This window comes from Neovison vison, chromosome 7 (assembly GCF_020171115.1).
Source record: "Neovison vison isolate M4711 chromosome 7, ASM_NN_V1, whole genome shotgun sequence".
Taxonomy (NCBI): Eukaryota; Metazoa; Chordata; class Mammalia; order Carnivora; family Mustelidae; genus Neogale; species Neogale vison.
This window is the reverse complement of record NC_058097.1, coordinates 104,099,134-104,116,141: the sequence shown is the minus strand read 5'-3', so window position 1 is coordinate 104,116,141 and position 17,008 is coordinate 104,099,134. Positions and strand designations below refer to the sequence as shown.

General features: G+C 42.2%; 1 protein-coding gene across 1 annotated transcript in view; it reads left to right on the top strand.

Moving 5' to 3' along the window:
- Positions 1–8,039, top strand: part of ZW10 (zw10 kinetochore protein) — a 33,050-nt gene extending 25,011 nt beyond the window's left edge. The window contains exons 11-16 of the mRNA XM_044257859.1: positions 1,108–1,179; positions 1,748–1,917; positions 2,763–2,893; positions 3,582–3,713; positions 4,506–4,708; positions 7,439–8,039. Of these exons, the coding sequence (XP_044113794.1) occupies positions 1,108–1,179; positions 1,748–1,917; positions 2,763–2,893; positions 3,582–3,713; positions 4,506–4,708; positions 7,439–7,559 (829 nt within the window). The 3' untranslated portion in view covers positions 7,560–8,039. The remainder of the gene's footprint in view (positions 1–1,107; positions 1,180–1,747; positions 1,918–2,762; positions 2,894–3,581; positions 3,714–4,505; positions 4,709–7,438) is intronic.
- Positions 8,040–17,008: the final 8,969 nt, after the last annotated feature.

Genomic DNA, 17,008 nt, shown 5'->3' with positions numbered 1-17,008 from the left:
CTGCTCTAGAAAGAACATGTTTACCAAGATACTTTCATGACTTCAGGGAATTGTGTTCATAAGCCCATCTAGTTTTAAATATAAGGAGGAAGAACAAACATGTAGAAAAGTATATATTCCTTAAAGAAAAAAAAATATATATAATATATATATTCCTTTGGCAAAATAAATTTAGGGGTAGCTCTTATTTCACCTGAAACATACTAGACCAGAAGTTAGAGAGGCAAGGCAGTATTTCCTCAATTTTTTGATAACAGAACACTGAACAGTAGTTTTTGTACTGCGTATCTATATGCATTCTTTCCTCCAAAAGAAATAGTTTTAAATAGGACAAGCAGAAACACAACTACATTATGACTCACTTCCCCATTACCAAACCTTGAATAGCAACAAGTGCTCCAAAGTAAAATGAAATAGTAATCGAGTAGTAACAGTGTTTCAAGATATAGTAACCGTGGCTTGTTTTTCTAAGTATTTGTGGAATTCCTGTTACTTATTCAAGGTACACAGTTTAAGATAGTCTTATGTGGAATAAGCTGTGTAAACCTAATATATGCTCTAAGTGCATTTTAATAATAATCTTGTGGTGTTCCAAGGCCAGATTTAAAGGGCAAGAAATTTTGAGGTTAGAGTCTATCCTAGAATGTTGATTCATCTCCTTGCATTGGGGTAAGGAAGAGAAAAGGTGAAAGCTGAAAGTCAGACTGATTCTAAAAGAACCAAGTGAATGCCTTTATTGATACCTTGCCCTTTGCAGAGTGTGTCAGTGAGAGCGTGACATTTGCTTGAGGCTTAGCTCCATTTGTTACTGAAGGGATACTCCGGGTACTGGCAGAACGCAAATTGATAATGGGAAAGAGGCTTTGGGTTAATGCTGCTATTCTGAAAATTATTAATAGATCTAGGTTTTTAGAACTGCGATCTAGTTAGTAAATACTGGTTGAGAATATATTTCCATCTAGATTAAGGGTGTTTTCAGCAGTGACCAGGGCAGGTGTTCTCTCGAACTGTAGTTTTGGTTGATGACTAATGTGCACTTAGTTTGACCTTTTTTTCTCATTGCCAATATCCTTATGTATTCCTGTTGAAACTTTATTTTTCCTCCAGTGCTGTTCAACTTTTCTACTCAGTGAGGAATATCTTCCATTTGTTCCATGATGTGGTGCCAACATACCATAAGTAAGTGCCACTGTGTCTGATTTGTCTGTGGTCCTTTATATCTGAGGCGTAAGTGGGGTTAAAACCAGTAATTGTATGTTCCCACCAAAAATATTTTGGTTACTAAAATTCAGAATGAAATGCAGTAAACCATTTAAAAAATCATTTTGGGAGAATATTGGTTATTTATTCAAGTCTAAACATCTGTATATTTAAAACTCCCAGGTGGCTCTGATCTGTAGCCAATTTGAAAACTAGTGATTTAGAAGAGTTTTAGTGCTTCATTGTCTAAGTGAAAAAGGAATTTGGCAGAAGGGCAGCAAGTCTCTACTTGCTCTGACTGGTCAGTGTTGGGTTTGAGGGGAATGACTGGGTACAGCTTACGTACAGAGAGTCAGCACAGGTCAACATCTGGGTTCCCTTGCTCCTTCTTTCCTGTTAATTACAGGGGTAGGATTATAGGATCAGGCTGCATTCGGGCAGAATAGTTTCCTTCTGACTGACTGGGATGGGAGTGATGAGCCTGGACCTTGTCTCAGCCTCGGTAACTTGTGATTTCTTTCTCTTTCTCCCCCTCCTCCTGGCCTAGGGAGAACCTTCAAAAACTGCCCCAGTTGGCCGCTATTCACCACAACAACTGTATGTACATTGCTCACCACCTGCTGACGCTTGGGCATCAGTTCAGATCGCGTTTTGCCCCCATTCTTTGTGATGGCACCACGACCTTTGTGGATCTCGTACCTGGCTTCAGGAGACTTGGTAACGATACCTTCATTTTAGGAAAACAGAGTGATCATGCAGCTTCTCAGCCTAGTGTCTTTGTAACTTATAAATGAGGCAGCTAGAAATTAGGTGGTGGTCCTGAGCTATATTGGAAATGGGAGAGCATTTAGTTTGCAACTGTTCCCGGTTATTTAATTTTATAAAGTGAATGCAGTCTTTGTGGAAGTATTACTTTTTATGACATGATTTTATGGTACATTAGAGATCCAGGCTGCATGGCTGGTGTGCAGTGAATTCACCAAATCAGTCATGTCAGTAGAATGACACATAATGAGATTTGGATTGTGATAATTCTGTTAGCATTGTCGGTGAGTGCTTACTAATGTCACTGCTTGTTCTTTTGCAAAACCTCAAGATAGCTCTCTGCCCTTCTACCTAGGTTTACTTGGCATTATTAAAAATCAAAAGAAATGAAATGTGGAATAAATCAATATGTTTACTATAATGATATTCTAAGAAAAGCAGGGACCGTATATGATTCACTTAGCTTTTTACTTCCTGATTTCTCCCTTAGGTGGTGTAGATCTATCAGAAAAATGAGTAGCTGCTTCTTTGTAATAACTAATATTTCTTATCTGACCCTGGACAGACTACTGGGAAAGACTTACTATCCGGAGAGTGGGTTCGGAGTGGGTTCTAATGTATCAGAAGTGATTATTTCTAGTAACCTTACAGCGGCTTTATGATGTCATCAGGCAAGCAGTTGTTTTCGAATAAGCAGAATTATGGATGATTCATGCTTGTCTCTCTTCCTCCACCCTGGAGTTCTAGTATGCAATGGAACAACTTTTAGAATTCTTTCTTTTATTTCCGCACCATAGGGACAGAGTGTTTTTTGGGCCAAATGAGGGCACAGAAAGGAGAACTTCTGGAAAGACTGTCAAGTGCTAGAAACTTTTCCAACATGGACGATGAAGAGAATTACTCTGCAGCAAGTAAAGCAGTCCGGCAGGTGGGCAGCTGCTGTTAGCTGTGGGATTTGTACTTTTCCTCTAGATAATTCCCCCTCGTGTTTTACACAGCAAAGAATGCACAGTAGGTAGCTCAGTTGATTCTCTATAATGCCCATGGAAAGATAGGAGTACTTTTATAGTCATGCTTACAATCTTTCCCTTTCCTTATCCCACCAAGCCAACAGGAAGCTATCTTTCTTTTTGTCCATCCAATAACATGACTAGTTATTAATAAGTGTCCTAGCAAGGTTTTGATCCACAAAGTTGGGTTTGGGAAATCTGAGATAATAGCTTTTACCTCAGTGCCCCCTCTCTCCTACATGATTTGTCGTTGCCTTTTTTTTTTTTTGAGCACATGGTTTTTGTTTATTTATTGTTTATTGAAGTGAAAGCTAATATGCACTATTCTATTGGCTTCAGACGTACAATGTAGTAAGTCCACAATCCTATCCATTTCTCCGCGCGTCTGGTTTATCTTGCAGTGGTTTTCCCATCCCTGGGATAAGTCTCCTTTTCACCTGGCAGGGGTATCACTGGGGTGACATCTTCAAGAAGCTCGTTCTTTTGATGACTTTACCTCCCCTTCCTATGATGTCTCTTTCCCCATATCCGTGTGCCGAGTGTGAATGTGCAGAATGGAGTGGGCACCCGTCTCTCTTCGGGTCAGCAGCTGTACTCTCCTGACAGGTACTACACCAGCTGAAGAGACTTGGAATCGTGTGGCAGGATGTCCTGCCGGTGAATATATACTGCAAGGCCATGGGGACTTTACTCAATACAGCAATTTCTGAGATCATCGGCAGAATCACTGCTCTAGAGGTAAGGGCCGTTAGATGCTCGCCAGACTTGAGAGGGCGGTCCTTGTCTCAGAGTGTCACTTTACTAAGAAAATGATGTTGAAATCTCATTTCTAGTCAACACAGATGGTAGAAGAAATTGCTCATGTTTTAACGTCTAGCTCATTATACTGTTATTTTTTTCAGTTCCATCTTAATTCTGTTTCGCTAGAGACTTGCTAAGTGCTATCTTTTATACTTCTCTAAGGAAGTAGGATTATACTGCTTCTCCCTTTAGCATCGTGTGAATTATGAATGAGAAGGCTGGAAACCGTGTAGTCCTTAGATGTATTGTAAAGTGTGAAGTCATATATTTATTTAATTTGCAAGTGAACTAAATGATTTGGTAAAGTGAGATGCGGCCTGGTGCCGATACCACTTTTTCAGCACACTCTTGCTGTGGGGATTACGTATGTGAACCTAGATGCAGATTGCCTGGACTCTGCCGGCCGATGTCTCTACAGCATAGATTGGCCAAATCCTCGTTTATAAAAATATCCCCGCTTTTCAGCAAGCCATGCAACATTTCTGCTAGAGAAATGGGCTTCTTCGTGTAGGCATACTGAGTTATTGACATTCTGTTGAAACACACTTTGTGTCATTCTAGCGTGGGGAGTTCTGTCAGAGAGCTGATGATATCTCATGTCTGCTAAGGTGTGCTTAGGTGTTTGGAAAACGAGTTGCTGTATCTGACCCTTGGACAGCATGCACCAACGATCTTCCTGACGGCTAAGCTGGCCCAATTCTCTTTTGTGTTCCCTCTCTGCAAAACCAGGACATCTCTACTGAAGATGCTGATAGATTGTATTCCTTATGCAAGACAGTGATGGATGAAGGACCCCAAGTATTTGCACCTCTGTCTGAAGAAAGCAAGAACAAGAAATACCAAGAAGAGGTTCCAGTCTTTGTGCCAAAGTGGATGCCGTTTAAGGAATTGATGATGATGTTACAAGCCAGCCTGCAAGAAATTGGGGATCGGTGGGTATAACCCTTTCATAGAGGGTTATCTCTCTCTCTCTCTCTGTGTCTCTTTGTCTCTTCAAAGATAGTTACAAAGTAGTGGTGCCATTGATGGCCGTGCTCTTCTCCGTTTCTTGATTTTGCTCAGGAAAGTTTCATATTGAGTCACAGCAGTTGGGGCCTTTGCATGATCTTACTAGTGTAGATCTCATTACCACTTTCTCCTGTTTGATAACATAAAGACTTCTTGTTTCATATTATTTTGTTCTTGAACATGTTCTGGCAGGCTGTGCCAATAATCTTGCATTTTTAAGAAGGACAACCTTCTGACACCTGGGTGGAAATTTTTGCCCATTTTAACCAACAGTGGATATGTTTTATTTAAAAAAAATTTTTTTTACGGTTTTATTTATTTGACTGAAAGAGACATAGTAAGAGAGGGAACGCAAGTAGGGGGAGTGGGAGAGGGTGAAGCAGGAACCTGGGATCATGACCTGAGCTGAAGGCAGAGGCTTAACGATGGAGCCACCCAGGTGCCCCAAGTAGATACATTTTAAGATTGACTTTGATTTGTTAAAAGAGAAGTGACTGTTGTTTGAATGGAATATTCAGCATCAAACCACTGTTTGATCGATCAGCAGTTCTTCTGCAGGGAGTACAGTGGCTTTAGAGACTAAGCATCATACACATAGAGAAGATTCATCTTTTCTGAAATAAAGTGGATGGTGTTTTTCCCCGACACCAGAGACCATCTGTTAACATTGCTGTGAGCAGGAAATACATGCTTTATTGTATCATACTTGGTGTGCGGAGGTCACTGATGCTGCACCGAGGAGGATAGATATGGGTTAGTTACACATTTGTGGGTGCTTTTATTATTGTCTGGGTAAATTATTGATGAGTGTGCGTACTTTGCATAGGGAGCAGCCTGAGTCGGCCTTCAGATCCATCTCCATCCTCAGAGCTCCCTGTCTGCCTGTTTTAGCCCGGTTTACTAGTTCATTACGGATGCACCACTGTATCAGACCAGTCATCCCGATGTGCCTGAGCTATTCTCAGTGTATACTGTCTGTCCTAAAACTGTGAAAATGAGATTTCTATACGATCTATACTATCTGTACTACCTTAGTATAAAATTTGATTTATTTATTTATTTATTTATTTATTTATTTATTTGTTATTTACAAGTCCTTAGTAGGTAATGTCTTTAGGTAAGACTCCAGAGGGCAGCAGATAAGAAATTTTCTTTCTGCTGTTAACCCTCCTACAGCCTAATAAACATTAATACTTTGTTGTGAGAAGAAGTACTGGTATATCTTAGCTTCGTATTTTCTCCCTAGGAAGAATTTTTCTCCTAGAGATTTAACTTAAACCTAAGAATGGTAACTAATTGGGTAATTTTTTTCTGAGGAAACTACCTGCAGTTATATAGTTTAAATCTTTTAATATTATAAAATATATATATGAAATATACGTATGTATACATTTAAATATTTTAATATTATGAAATATACATATATATAAAAATATATATAAACATATTTACAATCTAAAGGAAACAAGTAAAATGTTTGTGTTCTTATTACCTAATTTAAGAAAAATATTACCAGTACCGTGAAGACTCCTATGTGCCCCTCTCCAGACATTTCTCCCCATAGGCAGCCACTATCTTGAATTTTACTTACTTCTTTTCCTTTCTTTAGAGTTTTGCCACATTTGCACATATCCCTGAACAATAGAGTTTAGTCTTGCTTGTGTTTGAACTTTCTATAAACGGAGTCTTCCATAACTTGCTGCTTGTGTTCAGTATTCTGTTTTTGAAATTCACGAGAGTATGCAGAGCTGTGGTTTGTGTTCACTGCTGTATCAGATGCTGTTGTACAGATATTTCGTTGTTTATTTATCCTATTGCTTCATAGTTTCCCTGGTATTTGGTATTATCAGGCTCTAAAATGTTTGTTAGTGTGAAATGGTAGTTCATTGTCATTATAGTTTAAATTTCCCTAAATTCGAATGATATTGGGCATCTTTTTATTGATCATTTGTTTTTCTTCTATTGTAAAATGCCTGTTCATGGTTTTTGCCCTTTATTCTACGGGATTGTTTGTGATTTCCTTGTTGATTCAGGGAAGTTTGCTGTGTATTTTTTATACTAGTCCTTTGTTGGTTAAAGTTTGTTGCCTGTGGCTCATTTTTAAAAATAGTTACCGATCCCAAGATTCCATTTAACCATATGAGGATGTGGCCATATTTCTCAAGTTCAAACAAGACTTAGTGAATATAGAATAAGGGGGAGGGGCACCTGGGTGGCTCAGTGGGTTGAGCCTCTGCCTTCGGCTCGGGTCGTGATCTCAGGGTCCTGGGATCGAGCCCTGGATCGGGCTCTCTGCTCGGCAGGGAGCCTGCTCCCCGTCTCTCTCTGCCTGCCTCTCTGCCAACTTGTGACCTCTCTCTCTGTGTCAAATAAATAAATAAAATCTTTAAAAAAAAAAAAAAAAAAAAGAATAAGGGGGAACAGTGTTATCTTCCTAACCTCATCTCTTCATCTAACTGTGCTGATACCAAAATAACTCAAAGAAGCAAAAGTTAAAGAGATTGGGTAGTAGAGCCATCAAGAGGGGGAAGGATGCCAGGATCTGTTTTACTTCCATTTAAGACAAATGAGCATTTGGGAATAAATAAGCAGTTTTAAAATCTTGCTTATACAGAGACATAAGAGGAAATAGAATTTTATCTTTTATTTTGCAGGTGGGCAGATGGAAAAGGGCCCTTGGCAGCTGCATTCTCTTCCAGTGAAGTAAGAGCTTTAATTCGTGCCTTGTTCCAGAACACAGAAAGAAGAGCAGCTGCCCTTGCTAAGATTAAATAGCTGCGTCTTCCTAAGAAAGCCATGTCTTGACTGTGTGGATTCCTCTCTTGGTGTAATTACTACTTTAAAGACTTTAAAGACTTCGTCCATTAGTTTCGGTGAACCAGGATATCATGGAAGTCTGATTTCACCCAAGAACGCCTTACCTTCTGGCTTGTATGAGGCTTTGTTAAAGAACTGGATGTTAAGATAAGCTGTCAAGTGACGCACCTCAATTGGTTGATTTTCTAGCCATCCTCCCTTGATAAGAAACTGTTGGGTAGCATTATTTCATGTCGCTTCCGGGCCTTCTGGGAACCGTATCCATTGTAGATGTAGACCCTGGCCTCCGATCGAGGAATCCTAGGGATTCCGAGTCAGGGTGAAGAATTGTGAGCAGATGGGAGGTATATTTTGGGGGCTAGGGGAGCCATATCTGTCCTTGCCAGAATTAAGAAGACTTCCTTTAATATTTCTTTCCAATAAATAATGCTTTTCAGAGTTAAGGGTGACTGTCTTTAATAACATAGGAGCTTTGACAAAAGAGACCAATGAGTTTTCTGGTCTTCTGTACCATTCTCTCTGTTGACATTCATGATTCTCACAGAGGACTCACTTGTATCTTCTTTCTTCAACTATCTGGTAATTTGTAGGAGTCTTAGAACTTCCTTTCAGTTTACATTTTTGGCATTTTTTTCTATTTCAACTAAATTCTGGTTTTTTTTGGTTGGAAATCTTTTTTCACCTTTTCTTAAACTCCACTGTTTCTATACCTTATCAAATGGCCAAGGTTTTAAATTGGTCACGTTCCTTTGTCACATAATATATGCCCTGAGGTACTAACTCTGGGCTCCGTAGCCTAATCCTTGATTTGCTGACATGGGCAATTCTTCAGCTCTGCTTAATCTGTTTTTAACTCTTTTTCAGCCATCGGAGGTTTGCATGATGTCCAGGTTATCCTGGCCCTCTGTAGGACTCTTCATACTGAAATACAGTTTCCTCTCATGAAAAGAATAAAGGGTGTGATTTTTTAGATGCTGTCCAGGTAGACATGGCCTGGAAGAAGTTTTCAGGACAGTGGGCATGCTTCCTTAGGCTTAACCCCTTGATTCCTGGTACACAAGAACAATGATTTTTCCTCCTGTCTTCAAGTGTCCTGCCTTCTCCCTCAGTTCTGGTTCAGCCCCTACTCCTTCTGGTTGCTTAGTTTTTCTTTTACCTACTATAGGGATCAGAGAATAATGAAAAAAAGAAGGCAGTTTTTGTTTTTAATAAGAAAGCTCAGCTGTGGTTAACGATGAGCTATTTGTCTATACCGAGCACGTCCTACATTGAGAACTCACGGAAAAAAGTACTGCCTGAACCAACTTTTTAGTTTTTTTGAGAACAAAGGAGTTGTCTCTCTTGAGAGAGGAAGGAGCCGTTTTCACGGGTGAAGAAAATATCTGTTGTTGAAAATTCGCACAATTTCAGGTAGCATTCTTCTCTCAGCAAGTGAGAGAATGGGGAACTAAGGACAGAGCTGAAATAAAGGCATGCCAGGGCTATTACACCGAAGAGCGGGTTTCTTTTGTTCATAGAAGCTATTCCTGTTGCTTGACAGGTACAGCAATTTGGGGGTGGGATCTCTTGTAACTGAAAGGCACACTTCGCATTCTTTCCCTCCCCTCAGTAGCACAGAAAATTGCATTGCAGTTCTTGCGAGGCCGTGTCGACTGTGTCTCTCAGGACTGTTTCCCCTAGCATACAGTTTGGACACACACAGAACAGGCACATGGCTCTTCTTCCCTGGCCAGGTCAGTGGGGAGCCGGTGATCAAGTGGACGTTCATTTTGGGAAGAGACAAGCCATCCGGTGGGGCACTTGGCAGTTGGGTTTGTCCGGAAGCTCTTAGAGGGACCTTGAAAGTACCTGTTCTGATTGGGAACTTGAGTGGGAATGGGAGTAGAACCTGCTTTTAGAGAGACCATGCAGATTATGGGAGGAAGGGAACTTCCGGAGGACTCACTGAGTGGCTCTGTGGGCCAGCTAGAAAAAACCCCTTTCCAAATAACAACCAGGACTCAATGAATGACACTAACAGTGAAATTCAAGAATGTTCCCCAAGCTTTTAGGAGAAAGAGTTTTGTTAAAAAGGTGAGATGGCAAACAGCCTGAATCTATTTGGTAGTGACTTTTGTCCCTATGCGGATCCTGGATTGTTGACTTCCCTCCTGATTTTCGACGGTCAGTTTTGCACGAGGATTTCTCTCTAAAATGGAGATCCTCCAGATGGCACTCTTACTTCAGGCCTGGGAGCATCACAAGGCCTGTGGGTCTGGTCTGTGGAAATTTGCCCTGGGTGTATATAGTTGGCCTGGGTCAGCCCTGGAAGATCCTTCAGACTCCGGACAGCAGCCTTACTTACTGTAACCTGTGAGATGTGACGGACCCATCACTTGTGAGTAGATCAAACGGGTTTTCTTTCATCAGTAACATTGTGAAAGAAGTGGATAGTCTGCTTCCCACACTTACATAATACTTACACTATCGCTTACGGCAATGATTCCTGGCCTTTAGTGGGGTTTCTTTTTATTGTTAATTTGATGTCTTAAGATTTTGTCTATCATCTGTAAGTTCTGCGTGGTATGTGTGTGTATACACACACACACACACACACACACACACACACACACATGCACACACACAGAGGGTAGTTTTCTTATAAGAAAACTGGCCCAAAAGAGTTTGCCCAAGTTCCACAATTAGTTTGTAGCATGGATACATAAAGCTCTGTATAGAAGTAACTTCTTCAGGAAAAGATATAACTGTAAATGCAGGAGAGGATGAAGCTATTGGAAAGTGTCTCACATACAAAAAGTCTTGGCACAAAGTTATCTTTTTAAAAAAAAAAAAAGATTTATTTATTTATTTGTTTGACAGAGAGAGAGACCACAAGTAGAGGGAGAGGCAGGCAGAGAGAGAGAGAGGGAAGCAGGCTCCCTGCTGAGCAGAGCCGGATGCGGGACTCGATCCCAGGACCCTGAGATCATGACCTGAGCTGAAGGCAGCAGCTTAACCCACTGAGCCACCCAGGCGCCCCCAAAGTTATCTTTTAAAATTGGGTTTTGATGCCCACATTCTTCCTAATCATGGACTTGATTTTGAACATTTGTTTTGTGGTGATTTCCTTCTAATAATATACATTGTCCTAAAGCCTAACACTTCCTAAAAGTAACAAAGCCCCACTTTGAGGTTTTCAATTATCATATGGTTTAAACAGAATTCCTCCCTTTGTCACGAGGGGTTTGGCTTAAGATTTTTTGGGGGGGGTTAAGAATTTTGGGATGTCACCTGACATAACTGGGGACAGACTTAGATGTCTCAAAATGAAGTTATGAAATCTCTGCCCAGAGTTTGGGAGGACAGCAATAATTCTGATGAGCTCCGTGTAAGTTCTGCGCTTCTCCTCAGAAATCAGCTGCCCTAGATTTCCTGTTTAGTGTGAAAGACCGTGGTGGGAGAAAACTGGTACCAAGACCACAGACACCTACCTCTGTCTTGCCTCTCAGCCTTCCGGTCAGTTCTAAAGTTTCCTGCATTCATCCCCCACTTAAGTTTATTGGGTGCCCAGGCTTGTCCTAGTCACTGAACAACCTCCCCACCCCCCCACCCTGGAACAAAAATTCCTGTCCCTCTGGTGATTTAAATTCTAGTGACAAAGGTAATAAGCTAAGTAGATTAGGTAGTATGTTTGAAGATTTTAAGCTTTGCTATGGGAAAAATAAATGTAGAGGGATAAATATGAACCCCACAAGAATTCCAGAGAAAGGAGAAAAGGGGAGGGAGTTGTCATTCTAAAGAGGATAGTCAGAGTACATCTTGAGAAGGCAGCGAGCTGTGTGGCTACCTGGGTGCAGATAATTCTGAGTAGACAGACCAGCCCTTGCAAAGGCCTAGGGTGGTGGGCGTGTGCCTGGTGGACTCAAGAACTAGCAGAGAGTGAGGGAGGGGAGTAGGAGGAAGGGACGTTAGAGAAGTAACAGGAGAAGGTACGACTGTGTACTCCATCGTAAGGTTTTTGTTTTGTTTCTTTTTACCTCGAGTAAGTAGGAAAGCTTCAGTAGCTTCGAAAGAAAGGGTCGGGGGGAAGCATATATAAAAGCACAGAAAATACTATGGTGAAACCCTAGGTACCCATCCCCCGTCTTCAACAGTTCTGATCATACAGGCAGTGTAACACCTGTGATCCTCTGTATCCCCTCTATCCTCCTTGCTCCCGCAAACACGCGATGCCGAAGCAGATGCCAGACAGCATATCATTTCAAACCCAGGGCTCATTCCTGTGTAAAGTCTGAATTTTGTTTTCCTTTGAAGCTTTGTCTGTTTGCATCCTTCTTTTTCAGATCTCAGCATTTCCCCTCTCTGTGCCGGCAGGAATGTCCTCTAGCTGCCTGCCTCCCTCCCTGTTTCCTCAACCTTACTTGTCCACGCAGGTTCATCCTGTCCCACTCTACCCCCGTTCCCGGAACACTGGGTGTGAGCCAACAAACACCAAACCCGCCACACTTGACAGCCGACTTATGCCATCACTTCCCTTCGAGTCCTCTCTGCCCCAGCTTCTTGCCCCAAACATCCCATAGTTGGTGGGTGTTCTAAAGGTGCCCAGTAAAGACCTCTCTCTTGCTGATTGTCTTCATCAGACGATGTCCTCTGCCCTCTTAAAATGAGGTTTTCCTGGTTTCTTCCACAGAGAATCCAGTGGACATAGTGACTCAGCTCCAGCTGGTGGGTCCAAGGACTGGCTATTGGCTGGAGTCTGGTACTGGCTTGGTTTAAGGCCAGGCAGCCCCCTTTCCCTAGGTCTGTCTGGGGGCCCGGGCGTGGGACAGGGGTTATAACAACCGCTACCTGGCTTCTGTCTCCCATTCCCCTTTCTCCTTTTCTCTGACTTTAGTAATGCTGCTTTAAAAGAATAGTAATTGTTTTCATCTGCACGAAGGGCTCCATTTATGCTTGATTATCGTGCAGTATGGTAAAATTTTTGCATAACATTAAGTATGTCAGATTAACCCTGTTATCAATTTCATTGCATTTCAATACCAACCTCTATTCCTTAGTGCAAAATCTACGTAGTTTGCCCCATCTGTATCTACATTATTATTACTTAAAACTAAAAAAACCCGGACTTTTTGTTCACCAACTATCTGTTTAGTAATGTGTCCTAGGATCTTTTGTAAAATTAACTTCAGTTGCATGGGTCTGAAGGACCGGTAGATCTTTTCTCCCTTTCTCAAAGTCAGGGCACCTGCTCACATTCACCAGTAGCACGGGTCTGTGATTACATGTGCAGTTTCTTTTATTAAGTCCCATGGGATAGAATTCATCTGCGGGAGAATTGTGAGCTCATTTTAAGGCCAGTTTTTCTCTTCCTGTCTTGTCACGCATCTCGGGCCTCCTTTTCCTCCTGACTATGTTTTTATTCTATCCTTTCCAGGCCAAAGAGAATAATTCTGCTTGCTATGGGTGTGGAAGCACAGCAGTGTTGAGGTGTTCAGCTTGCTTTCTGGTGGCTTTTAACGTCACCCTGTTGGCTCCCAGCAGAGCCTTTCTTTCTGCTCCTTTCCTTTCACGGACAATACTCCCTCCCTGTCCACCCCCGCCAAATTCCCTGAAATAATGTTTTTCATAAACTGGGGTTTAATCTTCCTGATGTGATCTTTCTCTGTCCAGGCCATTCTGCTATTTTTTGCAATATGAAATTTCCGTTTGTTTTTTGCTGGTTTTTTTGTTGTTTTGTGGGACTCATTGCTGGTTTCCATTTGCAGCCACACTGCTGTTTTTATATGATAGCAGCACATTTTTTCGTATAATCGTATTTTATTATATTGTAAGATTTTCGGTTTTCAACTTCGCCTCCCCCCACTTTCATTCATAGAATGATGTCTTTCTTTTAAAGTCTCGGCCATGAAATGTGCTTCTGTGGTCTTTGAACTATGCTTTTCTAAAGCCAGGCCCTATGTCTAGGCCACATCATTTCTTCCGCACCTGTTGTGAAATTCGCAATTGTTCTCTAATGGATGTTTTGGACAAAAGTTCCCCTGTTTGCTTCTTTGACTTTCTGAAAGCAATTATTAGCAAGACTACTAGTTAACTCATTGGACATTCTGGTTTTTAGCAGAGTGGGACTTTGAGTGTGTGTCTGGAGAGCTGACAGTCCCTACAGCAGTGTATCAACTTCTTGTTCATTTGAGAAAAATACCAGCCTCCTTGTCCACTTAGCTGGGTGGTGCTGTAGTACACACGTGTGGCAATATTACTTTTTTTTTTTTTTAAAGACTTTATTTATGTAACAGAGCAGAAGCAGGCAGAGTGGCAGACAGAGGGAGAAGCAGACTCCCAACTGAGCAGAGAGCCTGACGTGGGGCTTGATCCCAGGGCCCTGGGATCATGCCTGAGCCGAAGGCAGACACTTAATTGACTGAACCACCTGGGTGCTTCATACTTCTGATTCTTTTTCTGTAGCCCCCGCCTTTTTTTTTTTTTTAAATTTTATTTATTTGACAGAGAGGGATCACAAGCAGGCAGAGAGACAGGCAGAGAGAGAGGGGAAAGCAGGCTCCCCGCTGAGCAGAGAGCCTGACTCGGGGCTCGATCCCAAGACCCTGAGATCATGACCCGAGCCGAAGGCAGAGGCTTAACCCACTGAGCCACCCAGGCATCCCTTTCTGTTTCCCTTTATCTCCCATGCCTGCTTGCTTCACATACACTTTGTCAACCTATAATCATTTCACTCGGGGTCCTGAGAACGCCACAGAATCTTAACTTTCTGGCCTTTGTTTGTCTCAGTAATTTATGGCAGCAAAGCAGTAAGTAGGAAAGGGTGGTTCGGCTCGAGGAGAAGCAGACCTATATGACAGTTTTCTTTTCATAAAGGCAAATTCACAGTCTCATTAAGAAAACAGTATTATTCTTCCTTGAAGTGAAGATAGTAAACACCTTTTTACATTTGCAGTGAAATAAATTTTGCCTTGGAGTTTGCTTCAGAGTAGAAGAAAAGAGCTCCGGAGAAAGCCTCTAGACTTAGTTTTTCTGTTTTGTTTTTGATTTTTTGTTTCATCTTATCTTGGGGAAGATTAGTGGGAACTGTGGGTGAGTCCGTGGGGATAAAAGAGAAAGGAAGAAAAACTGAAGGGACTTGGTTCTGGTCCTTTGGCGGATCTTCTTGGGGGCAGCTGGTGCGGCTGGACTCAGGAGGAAGGAAGGGCGGAAGGGGCACGGTTGGAGGGGGGCGGTGGGCTCGCACTGACCTGGCTTGACCCAAGTCCACGTTTCTTTAGCTCTGTGACCTCACATAAGCTGTTGATTCTGTCTGACTCAGAATCTTCATTTGTAAAGTGGGGATAATAATGTGACTGAGCTCACGCGCTCGCTAAGAAGATTGACTGAGATAATCCACGGTCAAACATACAGCACAGGCCTGACACAGCACAGTGATCATAGATCCATTGACACCAGTTTGGCCGCCTCTAGCTCAATGCACCCAATTTAGAGTTTAGTGTTGTAGGCAGTTCCCTGACCCGAATGGAACTCGTCCGAGGACAGGAATGGTGTCCAATACTTTATTGATCTAGAGCTGGGCAGAGTAAGCTTAATGAGTAATCATGGAGTGGTTTGATGTCAGCCCCACAGGATGTGTGACATGGCGGCCCACATAAAGAGAGAAAGGGCACCTTTGCCCTGTGAGTTGGGTGCCCTTATAAGTAACCTGTGCGGCCTCTAACATGGGAAAGGGTTGATTTTGGGTCCCCGGGGGGCTTTTCCCGTAGGCTATGTGTAGATATTTGTATTTACATATAGGTTTAAAAGCCTGTTCATAGAATTTATACCACCTAGAGACATATATTACCTTCAGTTCTTGTTATCAGGAGTCCTCAGCACTAACTGAAGCCCTGACAGTGTCCCTGAACCATTGCCAAGTTCTGCAAGGCTTCTGGACTGGTGAAGATCAAACCATCCTAGTGCACTTGGAGTTAACATACATGATTTACGTTCTAGTTCTTTGAAAGTTGGTCTTCAACTTTGGGCAACTTTTAAATAGAATAGGCACTTAACCCAAGCAGTCAATTTGCCAACTATTCTGGACAAATAGGGCTTTATTATGTGAGCTTATTATTATTATTACTACTGCTACTGGAAGTGGTTTTCCATTTAGTTTTATTACAATGATGATAATCTTTGGGTGGAGGTGGGAGGAGTTAAGTAACAATGGTTTTTTTTTTATTATTGTTTGTTTTGCTTTTTTAAAGCAGGCAGCAACAACAACAACTTTTTTTTCAAAGTCTGTATTTCTGTCTACAGAAATGAGCATGAGAGGGATGTGATGAGGGACAGAGTCTTTGGGGGCTGCCGAGTAAGCTCCCCTTCTGTTCCATGTCTGGCAGGAGAAAGAAATGCAAGAGAGGGACAAAGGCGCAGAGCTGAAGTCTTTAGTCAGAGGGACAGAGAGAAGGAGCAAGGGCGCAATAAATTCAGCTGGGACAGAAGGAACAGAGATGGCGAATGTTCGTCAATAGTCACGTTCGCAGAATCGTGTGGGGGCGTGGTTATCAGGGTCATGTGCACTTTGTAGTTATTTTACAATAGTGACGATCATTCCGATCAGTATTTGCTGGGTGGTCGGGATTTACATGGGCCATTGTGCCTAATTGCTAATGGGTCATGTGTAGCCTAGGTCTGTATAAACAAAGACTGTGTTTTCACATTTAATCCTAAAACCGCTTCTTTGAGGAAGATATGATTATCCCTATTTTATGGATGATGAATCAAGGCACAGAGAGGTTGAGAAGCTTGCCTAAGGACACACAGTGGGTAACACAAAGTCAGGCACCCAGCCCTGGTTTGTTTGAGTCCCGTGCTGGTGCTCTTTCTAGTGTCTTCATGAAAAGTCCTTCTCACCCAGGGGTCTTCCTGCCTCTCAGATGTGTCCAGATGTGTTAGTTGGCCAGAGCTGCTATAATAGAGAACTAAAAAGAGGGTGGCTTAAACAAAATAGCAGAAATGTATCGTCTCTGTTGTGGAGGCCGGAAATCCAAAAATCAAGATGTTGGCTGGACTGGTTCCTACCTAGGGCTGTGAGGGCAGAATCTGTCCCAGTCCTCCCTCCCTGGCTTGCAGATGGCCAACTTCTGTCTGTGTCTCTGTGTATCATCTTCCCTCTATGTGTCTCTGTCCAAATTTCCCCCATTTTTAAGGATACCAGTCATATTGGATTAGGGTCCATCTTAATGACCTTCTTTTAACTTGATTACCTCTGTAAAAACCCTATCTAAATAAGGTCAGATTCTTGGTGAAGACTTCAACATATGTATTTGTGTAAGGGGAAGCCACAGTTCACCCCCTCGCATGGCCCACATCTACAGGTCACACACTCTGGCAGCTGTGCTCCTCACACTTTGTTTACGGTAGCAGGATTTTTCCTCTTGCCCATC